We start from the raw sequence: 13494 nt of genomic DNA on the forward strand, positions 1-13494 counted from the left end.
GATGAAAAGAACCTGACCAGGTGGAGTGGCTCACACCTGGAATCCCAGCACTTTGGGAGGCTGAGGAGAGAGGATTTCTTTTTCTAAAATTAATTAATTAATTAATTTTTTTTTTTTTGAGACGGAGTCTGGCTCTGTCGCCCAGGCTGGAGTGCGGTGGCGCGATCTCGGCTCACTGCAAGCTCCACCTCCCGGGTTCACGCCATTCTCCTTCCTCAGCCTCCCGAGTAGCTGGGACTACAGGCACCCACCACCACGCCCGGCTAATTTTTTGTATTTTTAGTAGAAACGGGGTTTCACCGTGTTAGCCAGGATGGTCTCGATCTCCTGACCTCGTGATCCGCCCGCCTCAGCCTCCCAAAGTGCTGGGATTACAGGCGTGAGCCACCGCACCTGGCCGGAGAGAGGATTGCTTAGGAATGAAAATTTCTTTTCATTCCTAAGCAACATGGTGAGACTGCTTAAACCCAGGAGGTCCAGGCTGCAAAGAGCCATGACCTCACTATATTCCAACCTGGGTGACAGAGTGAGACCCTGTCTCAAAAAGAAAAGAAAATTGCTGGGCGTGGTAGTTCACACCTGTAATCCCAACACTTAGGAAGGCCAGGGCATGTGGATCACCTGTGGTCAGGAGTTTGAGATCAGCCTGACCAACATGGCGAAACCCCGTCTCTATTAAAAATACAAAATTAGCTGGGTGTGGTGGAGGGCGCCTGTAATCCCAGCTACTTGGGAGGCTGAGGCAGGAGAATCGCTTGAATCTGGAAGACAGAGGTTGCAGTGAGCTGAGATCATACCATTGCACTCCAGCCTGGGCAACAAGAGCAAAACTCCATCAAAAAAAGAAAGAAAGAGAGAGGGAGAGAAAGAGAGAGGGGGGGAGGGAGGGAGGGAGGGAAGGGGAAAAATAGAAAAGGAAAGAAAAGAAAATAGCTCCTGTACTATCCCGGAGAGGGAAAAAAAGAAAAAAAAACAGAACAGTTTACATATAAATTACTGATTCTCAACAAAAGTAGAAGACTAAGAGACGATGTCTTCAAACTTCTAAGTGTGTTTCACCCCAGAATTCTACGCTCTGTCAGATTATCAGTAAAGTAGGAGAGTAGGGGAAAAAATAACATTTCCACTCAACAAGGTCTTTACATATCTACCTGCCAGACCCCCTTCTCTGGAAGCTATTGCCGGCTGTGTTTTGGGCTCTTCTCTTGTGAGTCATTCTGGAGGGAAGAAGTCATTCTCGTGTGCTGTTCCCAAAATGAGGGAATGACTCAGGAGAGAAGAGGACTTGGATCCAGGAAATGGAATGCCTTCGTCCTACAAAGAGGAAGGACGTTCACCATGTGTCAGGCATGGGTCTAGACTCTCGGAGACAGTGGGGAAGAAGCGGCCCCGCACTCCCAGATCCCAGAAGACAAACCACACAGAAGATGGGCAAGTAAATGACATGGATACGCAAAGTTGGTGTTAAAACAACAGAGGCGAGAGTGGGATTTGTATCGACCCCTCAACTGCCTTAGTTGATGGAGAGAGAAAAATCCTCCCACGGTCTCCCTGCTGGAACAGATGTGATAAGTTTGACTGTGAAATCCAGTTAGGTTAAGTGCACAACAGAGGATTAAAAACAACTGGCCAGGCGCGGTGTCTCACGTCTGTAGTCCCAGCACTTCGAAAGGCCAAGACTGGCGGATCATCTGAGGTCAGCAGTTTGAGACCAGCCTCGCCAACACGGTGAAACTCCGTCTCTACTAAAAATACAAAAATTAGCCAGGCGTGGTGGCACACGTCTGTAATCCCAGTTACTCGGTAGGCTAAGGCAGAAGAATCACTTGAACCCGGGAGGCAGAGTGTGCGGTGAGCAGAGATCGCGCCACTGCACTCCAGCCTGGGCGACAAGAGCAAAACTCCGTCTCAAAAACAAAAACAAGCAAAGAAGGAAATTCAGTTAGGCAACTTCTCCCGGTGCCTATGCTGCCCCACACTTTCTGTAGTAATTTAGAGCTTACTGCCTGGTTTTACTTCCTAGGCAGTAGGACTCACTAGGGAACGCCTGGAGTCAGAAATGTGGCTCTGAATTCTTTTTTTGTTGTTGAGACAGGGTCTCATTTTGTCACCCAGGCGGGAGTTCAGTGGCACAATCATACCTCACTCCAGCCTTGACCTCCCCAGGCAACTACAGGCACAACCCATCATGTCTAGCTAACGCTTTTTTTTTTTTTTTTTGGTATTTTTTTGTAGAGACAAGGTCTCACCATGTTGCTCAGGCTGGTCTCGAACTTCTGGGCTCAAGTGATCTACCCACCTCGACCTCCCAAAGTGTTAGAATTACAGGCGTGAGCCACTGTGCCCAGCCTCGGGCGAGCTGCTGCTTAGCCACTCAGATCATATCCCTGCATCTTCGAATGGGAACAATGACTCACACTGGAGCCCAAACACTCGAGGCCAAACACCCCAGGTGTCACCAATGCCTCCACCCAATCTGCATTCTCAGGCAGTGACGGGAGGGTGGCATTCACTGCACCAAAGCAATTGCCGGGTGCATTCCAGGCTTAAGGACACAGACTTTCAAGAAGTCCTATGCTGGGCCGAGCGCAGTGGCTCACACCTGTAATCCTAGCTTTTTGGAAGGCCAAGACAGGCGGATCACTTGAGGTCAGAAGTTCGAGACCAGCCTGGCAAACATGGTGAAACCCTGTCTCTACTCAAAATACAAAAATTAGCCAAGCATGGTAGCACACGCTTGTAATCCCAGCTACTAGGGAGGCTGAGGCAGGAGAATCGCTTGAACCCAGGAGGAGGAGCTGCAGTGAGCCAAGATCGCACCACTGTACTCCCGCCTGGGCAACAGAGTCAGATCCTGTCTCAAAAAAAGAAAAGAAGTCCTGTGCTGGATGTCAGGGGTACAGGCAGGGAAAGGGACTGCCCGTTCTGGAAGCTCTCTCTTTAGGATGTGGACAGGGCAGAGCAACCCAACACTAGACCTGCCTGACCTGAAAGGCTGGAAGCGGCACATCGAAAGTTTGACCCCTCCTTCCAACCACTCCACTGAAGTCCTGCAGGGGCTTTCCCAGTCCCGCTCACCTTGGCACCCAGGTCCCCAGGTGTGGCTGCCCTGTCAGCCTGAAGCACAGCACAGCGGCCTCCCCCTCAAACATGCCACTCATCCCTTGTGGTCTTCCCTCAGCTCTTCTCGCCAGCCCTGCCTGCCCACACACTGTCCCTGCTCCCGGGAACGCCCTCCCGATCTCAATGCCAAGTCTCAGCTAAACAGCCACTTCCCCTGGATCCCTCCCCATTGCCCCCGCCTTGCTCCCACAACACAAGCGCTCCCCATCTCTATACTCATCGCACTTGCACAGGCTTGCTCCGCTCGAGGCACCCTTTCCCCGGAGCCGCTCACCTGTCTGTCCCTGGGCTGCCTCCTGTTCAGTGCCAGGCACCAAGCAGGCACTTCACAAAGATTTGGGGAATTCAACTGAACGGAGGCACAGAGCAGCATGGTGGTGCAGAGAACAACGGGTGACTTCAGGGAGCTGGTTCAAGTCCTAGCTCTGCCATGGTGCGGGGACCTCACTTCCTTGTCTACACAGCAGGGGCGGACCGGCCCACCCACAGGCCCCTCCTACCTCTAATACTCAAAAGAATAAGGCAGGGGAATAGACATCTGTTTGCTTGCTTGACTCTGAGCTAGGATTTTACGGTGAGGCGGGTCGCAGCAGTGGCACAGTCTAGCATTTATCGATGGTGGTCCCCGGGCCCTGTCCTCGGTGCTGGGGACAAAGGACAAAGACGAGGCTCTTGTGCTGAAGGCCCTCAGCCTGAATCCTAGCATTCCAAAGCATCTCCCACCACCTGCTTCTCACTTTCCCCTGAGACCCCTCTCCACCCAGGAGGCTCTGGCCAACGTCATCCAGAGGAGACCGTGAGGAGAGAAGAAGTCAGAAAGCCAAACCCAAGGGCCACGCCCAGCAATGGCTTTCTAGGTGGGCCTGGGAAATTCAAGTCAAAGAGAATCCATCTTAGAATCCTCCCTTGCCACCTCCGGAGAGGAAGGTGGCAGAGAAAAGGCCGTGCTGTGCCATCTGGGGGGATGTGTGTCTGCGCCCTGAAAGGCCTGTGAATAAACCCATGATGTACATTTTCCAAGCAGTTGTCTGCAAACGCCTCACAGCTCCTGGCCCATGGATTCCAGCTTTTGGAGACGAAGGCTCAAAAACTGGAAACTCACAAGCCGCATCTGCCCGTGGGTATGTTTTGTTTGGCAGGCAAGGTTTTAAATTTTTTTAAAATTAGTTCCAACATTTAAAAATCATCTGGTTTCACATAAGGATCCAAATGTCCAGCTTCTTTAGAAAAACAGGCAGCACTAGGTAGAATATAAGAGATGCCTTGGGAAGAAAGGCCCCAGGGTCCCAAGGCAAGCAAAGATCTAGGAGATCGCCATCAGTAAGTTGGCGGAGACAGAACCTGAAGCAAGGGAAGGCCAGACAGCCACAGGCCCTAAACCACCAGCCGCAGCCTGTGCAGGCAGACAGAATGTCCTTAGCTGGCCCCAGTCCCCAACACTCCCTCCAGCCTCACACCAGGAGCCTCCTTCATTCACATGACTTACTGGCTCCTGCAGGCATTTAGCCAGCAGCCTCTTAGAAAGATGCAGGGCCAGGCCTCATAAACCCACCCAGGGCACAGGCCTCCTTCCCCATAATCTCATCTACCCTCCCTCATATCCAACCAGCTGACACTGGGAATGAAGGCAAAGAGGACGCATCTACCCAGGAGAACAGTCAGAGACTTTCTCCATAGGATGCTCGCCAACTATGGGACGCTCAGTACGATATATTGAATAATTGACAATCCCTCTGATGCACCTTGTGCTTTTATCATTACGCATCTGTGTATCGTTTTACCATATCCAAAAATGATAACATGTCAAAATCTGGGGGAAACATCCTCATAACTTCTGAAGAAAAAAATTCTATGCAGTGAGGAACTCTAAATGACATAAATCGTTATTTTTATTTTAAATATTGTCCATTTGAACAGCTCCATTTAAAAATCGGTTAACTCATCCTTCTAAAAAGATTAATATTTGATCAACACAAGATACCTAATCTGAAGCTTAAATCTTCCCCCAAAACTAATATGAATCGGGGATCTTTAGGCAACTTCAGAATCTATTGGACAGGCAGTTGTAACTTTGTAAGGAAAGGGAAAAAAATTATCAAGAAAGTGATTACAGAGTAGAGGAAATACCTGTGTCTTATCTTGCATTTTCTTAAAATCTTCACATGCTAGCCAAAACAAAACATTTTCTTCACTGAATTCTTTTTTTAAAAATTCCTGTGGATACAAAGAAAAAGAGTCACACAGTATTCTGCTTCTAAAAAAAATAATAAAACAAATGGCATTTCCCTTCAAAGACTGATTTGGCAAAATTCAACAGAGGAGCGTGGTCCAATTACCCATCGAAAACGCCGCTCTGAAAAGCAAATGAGTATGTTTAATGTTAAAGCTGTAATTTCATATGCATTTGACCTTAATGGTTTTGACGTTGTAAAGAAGAGTACAAATGAAGCAGGAATTTACTCATATTTCTAAGCTGACAATAAATTACCAAAAAGTAAATTAAAGTGGAAGATATATTGGTTCCCTCCAGAGAGTGCTTAAACAAAGTACATGCCTCTAAACTCAGGCTCTTTTTTTTTTTTTTTTTTTAAACAAAAGAAAAGAAAACACATTAAGCATGTGTAAAGACACCATGACACAAACTATTTGAAGTTGGAATTATGTGTGTTTTCTTACAGCCGATCTTGGGCAGTCCATGGCACTGCCAGCTCCTCTGCTGTGCAGAGACCTCCTGAGTTGCAAACACTGCCCACAGTGGCCTGGTGACCAGGAACTAGAAGCCTAGTACCACACGCCACTCCCTCCCTGGGAGCCCCAACAGGGACCAACTGCATGAGGACTCATCCTATTCCTGACCCAAGACTTAAAGACAGAAGTGACCAGGACTCATTCTTGAAATACACACGTGGTCTTCCATTTGGCACTGGGGGCTTCTGCTGGTCAGAAAAGTTATTTCTAGATGGCATCGACAGTTCCCCATCCATCAGCCCTGCTCTCGGAGGTCCCTTTGCCAAGTTCGCATTGCCAGTCTCTCTCGGTCTGTCAACAATGCATTCTGAGAATCCTCCAAGCACGAGAGAAAAAGCCTTCGCATCAGACAGACCCAGAGCTGGGAATTCCTCATACAGACTCCACCAGTGGGCATGGTACCTTCTCTCTCCTCCCACCCTGTACCCCTCCCACCTCACTACACAAAAACCAGAAACAGGCTGCCCATCTGTGACAGCGTTGCCAACACAGTCATGACAGATGAGAAAGTCTCACCCTCAAGCTGGGATTGACAGTACTAAACTCTTAAGCTGGCATAGAGAGTGCTAAGCTGATACACAATGCTGAACTGGCCTATTTCTCCCCTGCGTGCATCAGAACTTCCGCACATACGGCATCCATCCCGATTAACAATGAAAAAGACAAACCCTAAATCTTTTCACGCCTTCCGGGTCTTCCAGTAGATTCTCCAGGGATGCCGCCCATTTGGCTGTGCTCTTGAGGCTCTGGTGGCTGCTGCTGGAGCTACCATCGCTGTCGTGGATGTCTGCAAAGCAAAGTTCAGATTGCGTATGTGGCCAAAATACACTGTCATTTTAAGAAATCTGCATGCAATGGTCGGTACTGCCATCACCATCACGGCTGACATAAACCAAGTTATGTCTCAGGCTCTGTTCTAGGTGCTTAACATGATGGACTCATTCTTGTCACACAACCCTGTAAGGCAGGCACTACTATTTCCTCCATTTTACAGATGGGGTAAACTGAGGCTCAGAGGGATGAAGGGACCTGCCATTTCCCACCAAATCCTTCCCCTACTCTCGTGTCCACTGGCCAATTCGGAGGCAGCCCTCAAGTCGCCCTCAAACCCTCCTCCCAGAGAACCATGATTCAACAGCAACTGCTTCCCCATAGCGCTTTGTGCACAGACTTACAATTATGATGCTCTGTTGTGACTATTTACATGACTGACTCCCACTAGTCTAAAGGCTCCTATATGTCCTCATCTTGTACCTCTAGCACCTAGTTCATTACCTGGCATAGAGATTAAAAAACTCATTGCAGGATTGGACCCACATGATGGTGCAAAATGTCAGAGGGTTGCCAGAATACCCAGGCATCAAGATAAATGTCATTTCAGGCAATAGCTTTGTTTGTCTGTTTGTTTGTTTGTTTGTTTTTGACAGAGTCTTACTCTGTCACCCAGTCTGGAGTGCAGTGGCACAATCTCGGCTCACTGCAACATCTGCCTCCCAGATTCAAGCAATTCTCCTGCCTCAGCCTCTCGAATAGCTGGGATTATAGGCGATTAGCAACACGCCCAACTAATTTTTGTACTCTTAATAGAGACAGGGTTTCACCATGTTGGCCAGGCTGGTCTCGAACTCTTGACCTCAGGTGATCCGCCCACCTCAGCATCCCAAAGTGCTGGGATTACAGGCATAAGCCACCGCGCCCGGTTCCTCAGGCAATACTTTTTTAAAAAATCAAAATTTGTGCTAAAAAAATCCAGATGAACAAAATACCCAAATTTTCCAAATTTTAAATAAAGACAGGATCAGTTATACTGATTTTTCCTTTTGCTTCAGGGTCCAATATGGCTCAGCATTACACTGTTATTTTTTCCTGACTTTATTTAAACTTCAGATATTTTGTTCATCACGGATGTTTTTGCATTCATTTTGATCTTTTAAAACACTGCATTAAATGTCATTTATAGGCTGGGTGCCCTGGCTCACACCTGTAATCCCAGCACTTCGGGAGGCCAAGGCAGGCAGATCACCAGAGGTCAGGAGTGAAATCTCATCTCTACTAAAAATACAAAAATTAGTTGGGTGTGGTGGCACGCGCCTGTAATCCCAGCTCCTTGGGAGGCTGAGGCAGGAGAAATGCTTGAACCCAGGAAGCGGAGGTTGCAGCGAGCCAAGATCACGCCACTGCACTCCAGCCTGGGTGACAGAGCAAGATTCCATCTAAAAATAATGATAATAAATACATAAATAAATATCATTTATCCTGATGCCTGAGGTTTTTGGCAACCCTCTTACATTTTGGTACACAGAGAAAATGGATGAAAACTCTTTGCATCTGCACATCTTCCACTGCACTCTCTGACTCAAGACACTGAGAAGTCTCCTGTGGGGGATGGGGAATCTCCAAATAACACACTTCAGCTGCTTCTCTCCCTGCGGGAGGAGGGAACAATGAAAGCATGCTTCATTCTATGGCATGTGATCCCTTCCTGGAGTCAAGGAAGAACCATGGAATGTCACTTCAGATGGGGCCAGGTTCAAAACCCAGTTTCCTGGCCAGGCACGGTGGCTGACGTCTGTAATCCCAGCACTTTAGGGGGCTGAGACGGGTGGATCACTTGAGGTCAGGAGTTCAAGACCAGCCTGGCCAACATGGTGAAACCCCGTCTCTACTAAAAATACAAAAATTAGCCGGGTGTGGTGGTGGGTGCCTATAGTCCCAGCTACTTGGGAGGCGAGGCAGGGGAATCACTTGAACCTGGGAGGCAGAGGTTGCACTGAGCCAAGGTCATGCCACTGCACTCCAGCCTGGGTGACAAGAGGGAAACTCCGACTCAAACGAAACAAAACAAAACAAAACCAGTTTCCCTCATTCAAAACTAGGATCTTGGGCAAAATTCTTGTGTATATTTGAAAATCATCCCCCATCTCTTGGGTTATCATAAGGATTCAAAAATGGAAGCACATTAGGCACCTAGCAGCACACCTGAGACACAGTAGACGCTCAACAAATGTGAGTTCCTTTCTCCCCATCCCTAAAATAACCATCTATCAAGCAAACTGCTTCCATAACTAACACTTTTTCCCCACTGACTTTTTTTTTAAACTAGAGACATATTTCTATAAAAAAAAAGTTCGAATCTAGGAGAAAATAAACTTTTAATTAAGAAATCAGCAAGGCCGGGCGTGGTGGCTCACTCCTATAATTCCAGCACTTTCAGAGGCCGAGGCAGGCAGATCACAAGGTCAAGAGGTCGAGACCATCATGGCCAAAATGGTGAAACACTGTCTCTACTAAAAATACAAAAATTAGCCAGGCATGGTGGTGGATGCCTGTAATCCCAGCTACTTGGGATGCTAAGGCAGGAGAATCGCTTGAACCCGGGAGGCGGAGGTTGCGGTGAGCTGAGATCGCGCCACTGCACTCCAGCCTGGTGACAGAGCAAGACTCTGTCTCAATACATAAATAAATAAATCAGCAAAGCAAATAACTTCTACATGATTTTTTTTTTTAAATAAAGTCTCCTAAATATTAATTGCTCTAACCCGGTGGAACCCTGTCTCTACTAAAAAATACAAAAAAATAGCCGGGCGCGGTGGCAGGCGCCTGTAGTCCCAGCTACTCGGGAGGCTGAGGCAGGAGAATGGCGTGGACCCGGGAGGCGGAGCTTGCAGTGAGCTGAGATCCGGCCACTGCACTCCAGCCTGGGAGACAGCGAGACTCCGTCTCAAAAAAAAAAAAAAAAAAAAAAAAAAAATATATATATATATATATAAATTGCTGCAAACAGCTAGGGGGCCACACAGCTAAAAATGGTTTTGGAGAAAATCTGTATCAGAGCACACTGGACTTACTTAACAGTGACAGCTCCTGTGATCTCTGATGTTCTATGGGGGGGTCAAAATACACGTTGATTTCTTGATCCCCTGGGACTCCGAATCCAAGCACTTGGGGAAACTACCAGGATTTCAGATATTCACCAGATGACATGAGCTAAATTAGAACCAGGCTGACTGGGCACAGTGGCTCACGCCTATAATCCAAACACCTTGGGAGGCTGAGACAGGAGGATGGCTTGATCTCAGGAGTTCAAGACCAGCCTGAGCAACATAGTGGGACCCCATCCCTATAAAATATTTAAAAACTAGGCTGGGCACGGTGGTTCACACCTATAACCCCAGCACTTCGGGAGGCCCAGGTGGGCAGATCACTCGAGCTCAGGTGTTCGAGACCAGCCTGGGCAACATAGAGAAATCCTGTGTGTACAAAAAATACAAAACTTAGCTGGGCATAGTGGCATGCGCCTTTAGTCCCAGCTATCTGACAGACTGAGGCGGGAGGATAGCTTGAGCCCAGGAGTTCAAGGCTGCAGTGATCTATGATTGGGCCACTGTACTTCAGCCTGGATGACAGACCCTGTCTTAATCAATCAATCAATCATCAATAAAGCAGAAACCCAGAAACCCGGCAGGGACCATGCTTCAATGCTCATTGGCAATAGAGTACATAAGAGAATTATTTGGGGCAAATCCTTTCCTCTAACCATGAAGCAAACTCACTTAAACACATCACCAAATGGAGCTGATGCTTTTCTAAAGTGACCCTCCAGTTCGTGGATATTAAATTAGTTCCCTGTTCTCTTTGTAAATGCCGCAGTGGCAAGCTCCTGAACACTGAGTTTCTTTCCAACAAAGTATAAATCCAATTAAAAGATCATTATTACAAGAAATTTCTGCAGCAGGGTTCATTCTGCCAAGCATTCCACTAATTTACTCTTCTGCTCTTTGCCCAGAGAATACAGTTTGACAATTTACTCCATTTCCCCAGCAGATCTTCTCTTAAGTAAATAAATCTAGAGACACAAGTTCACTGTTCCAGGAACAATCTAGGCAGCTGCAAATTTCTCTTGCCATGGCAGAACCACTTTGGCCATAAGTTTTCAACCTTGGTCTGAAAGGATTCCAAAACTCTGGACACTCTTTTCCATAATAAACCGACCATGTTTGAGTTTTCACTGTCACACCGTCTTGCAAATAAATACACACAGTAGATTACCATTTAGCCAACAGAGTGTCTGAGAGTTAAGAGAGTTGACCTCACTGTTAGACAATCGCCAACCCCCACCCTTTATTTCATACTCTAATCATTTTTGCATATTAGGTTTGTGTGTCTGTTTTCATTTGAACAAAAAGTTTTACAACTCAAAGCACACTAATGTGGTCCAACCCCACCTCCCCCACCACCTCATTTTATAGACTGGGAAGCAAAAATGCGGAAGATAAAATGGCCTAGCCAAGGTGATGCAGCTAATGAATCCCGGGATGGACCCAATACGGGGACCTATGTGGGACATCAGCTGTCCTCACCAGGGCCATGTCTGCAGAATCCCAGGGCTCCTGGGAACACAGTTAGAAAACCGATGGGCCCTTCCATTCCACTGTCTCCTGGGCTAACATCTCCCTTATATCACATGTCATGAAATACATTTACAATGGACACTATTACAGAAGAGCATGGAATTTTCAGGGGCAGGTCAGAAAGTACACCGAGATGGAGCTGCTCTTTATAGCCATGGGTATTGGTTTTCTGGCTTTGGTGCTCTAGATAAAGAGTAATTCCTTCTTGCTTTTGCCCACCTTCTGTCCCCATAAGTGGCATAGAAGATCCTTCTATCTGAGATACCCACTCTCTATCTGTCATAAGTTTTTATTTTCTCCAGAAATGTTGGTTTGAATTTTTCTAAGACTTCCTGATTGTCTTTCGAGTTGAAGGCTTTTGGCTATTGCACCCCACCCTTCTAAAATCCATCTTGACTGATATCAGTATAGACAGATCTTGATGAGACAGCATTTGCAAACTCCACTCGCCAAGTGGCATCTCTCTTTTCCAAGTCGCTATCCCCAGCCTCCAATATGACTGAGCAGACAGGGATAGCCCTTAGGCCGAGGGCACTTCTGCAACTCAGGGTCCCCTGCCCAGGGGACATACTAAGTAATAAATTCCTAAGCCATCTCAGCTCACTTTAAATGTTACAATCCGCCCGCCTCCGCCCACCGGCGGGGTGGCTCATGCCTGTAATACCAGCACTTTGGGAGGCCAAGGCAGGCTGATTGCTGGAGCTCAGGAGTTCAAGACCAGCCTGGGCAACATGGCAAACTCCCGTCTCCACAAAAAATACAAAAATAAGGCCAGGCATGGCGAATCACACCAGCACTTTGGGAGGAAGAGGTGGGCAGATCACGAAGTCAGGAGTTCGAGACCAGCCTGGCCAACATGGTGAAACCCTATCTCTACCAAAGATACAAAAAATTAGCCTGGCGTGGTGGTGCACACCTGTAATCCCAGCTACTTGGGAGGCTGAGGCAGGAGAATTGCTTGAACCCAGGAGGTGGAAATTGCAGTGAGCCGAGATGGCGCCATTGCACTGCAGCCTGGGTGACAGGGCAAGACTACGTCTCAAACAAAACAAAACAAAAACAAACAAACAAAAAACACAAAAATTAGGTGGGCATCGTGGTGTGGGCCTGTAGTCCTAGCTATTCAGGAGGCTGAGGTGGAAGGATCGCTCGAGCCCAGGAAGCAGAAACTACAGTGAGCTGATACTGCATCACTGCACTCCAGCCTGGGTGGCAGAGCCAGACGCTGTCTCAATAAAACAAAAAAACAAACAAAATCATAAAAAAAGAAAAGAGGCCCAGCGCAGTGGCTCATACCTATAATCCCAGCACTTTGGGAGACTGAGGCTGACAGATCACAAGGTCAGGAGTTCAAGACCTGCCTGGCCAACATAGAACACAAAAATTAGTTGGGCGTGGTGGCACGCACTGGTAATCCTAGCTACTCAGGAGGCTGAGGCAGGAGAATTGCTTGAACCCGGGAGGCGGAGGCTGCAGTGAGCTGAGATTGCACCACTGAACTCCAGCCTGGGTGACAGAGAGACTCCGTCTCAGGGAAAAAAAAAAAAAAAAGAGAGAAAAATGCTACAACCAAGGGGGAAGGGGAAGCAGGTTAAAGTAAGTAAGTAAGTAAATACATACATACATGCATACATACATACATACATACATAAATGTTACAACCAGTCTAGTAATATTAGAAGAAATAAATACTCTTTCTCAATAGCAAAACAGGTTTACTTCTGAACTTAAGAATAAAGCAAAACCAAGATTTCCCAGGTGCCCAACTACTGGTACCTGGATCCACAAAGTTCCAATATTCTTCTATCCCTTTTCATTGATAAAAGCTTCCAATTCAGAGAGATTACACAAGAAAGCAGGACTGATATGAATAGGTGGAAAAAATGTCAAGCATGTTCTCCAGCAGTTTTACGATCTCTCCAGCTAGGGAAGACCTGCCTGTGATATTTGTTTGTTTCAATTTTATCATGCTGTTTGATTTTTGTTGTCATTGTTTACTTCAGCTGTAAAACATTTTTGCAATAAAAGTTTTGAATAAAAGTTTTTGGTGTTTTGTTTTCTTAGCTTCTAGGCTCTTTAAATCATTTTAGACCTTCAAATTTTTTGCATGCAAAATGCATATTTTTCAGCAAATTTATTTTCAGACTAATCTGTCATTAGCTAATAATAATGGTTAATACTTCAAATGGGCCAGGCATGGTGGCTCACACCT

At 46.9% G+C, this 13494-nt stretch overlaps 1 protein-coding gene across 2 annotated transcripts in view; it reads right to left on the minus strand.

Moving 5' to 3' along the window:
- The window catches only part of RGS10 (regulator of G protein signaling 10), a 42267-nt gene that overhangs the window by 19883 nt on the left and 8890 nt on the right, over positions 1–13494 (minus strand). For both annotated transcript variants that reach the window (XM_025397850.1, XM_025397851.1), the window contains exons 2-3: positions 6540–6658; positions 5251–5337 (exon numbers count right to left, since the gene is read on the minus strand). In XM_025397850.1, the coding sequence (XP_025253635.1) occupies positions 5251–5337; positions 6540–6658 (206 nt within the window). The remainder of the gene's footprint in view (positions 1–5250; positions 5338–6539; positions 6659–13494) is intronic.

This window comes from Theropithecus gelada, chromosome 9 (assembly GCF_003255815.1).
Source record: "Theropithecus gelada isolate Dixy chromosome 9, Tgel_1.0, whole genome shotgun sequence".
Lineage (NCBI taxonomy): Eukaryota > Metazoa > Chordata > Mammalia > Primates > Cercopithecidae > Theropithecus > Theropithecus gelada.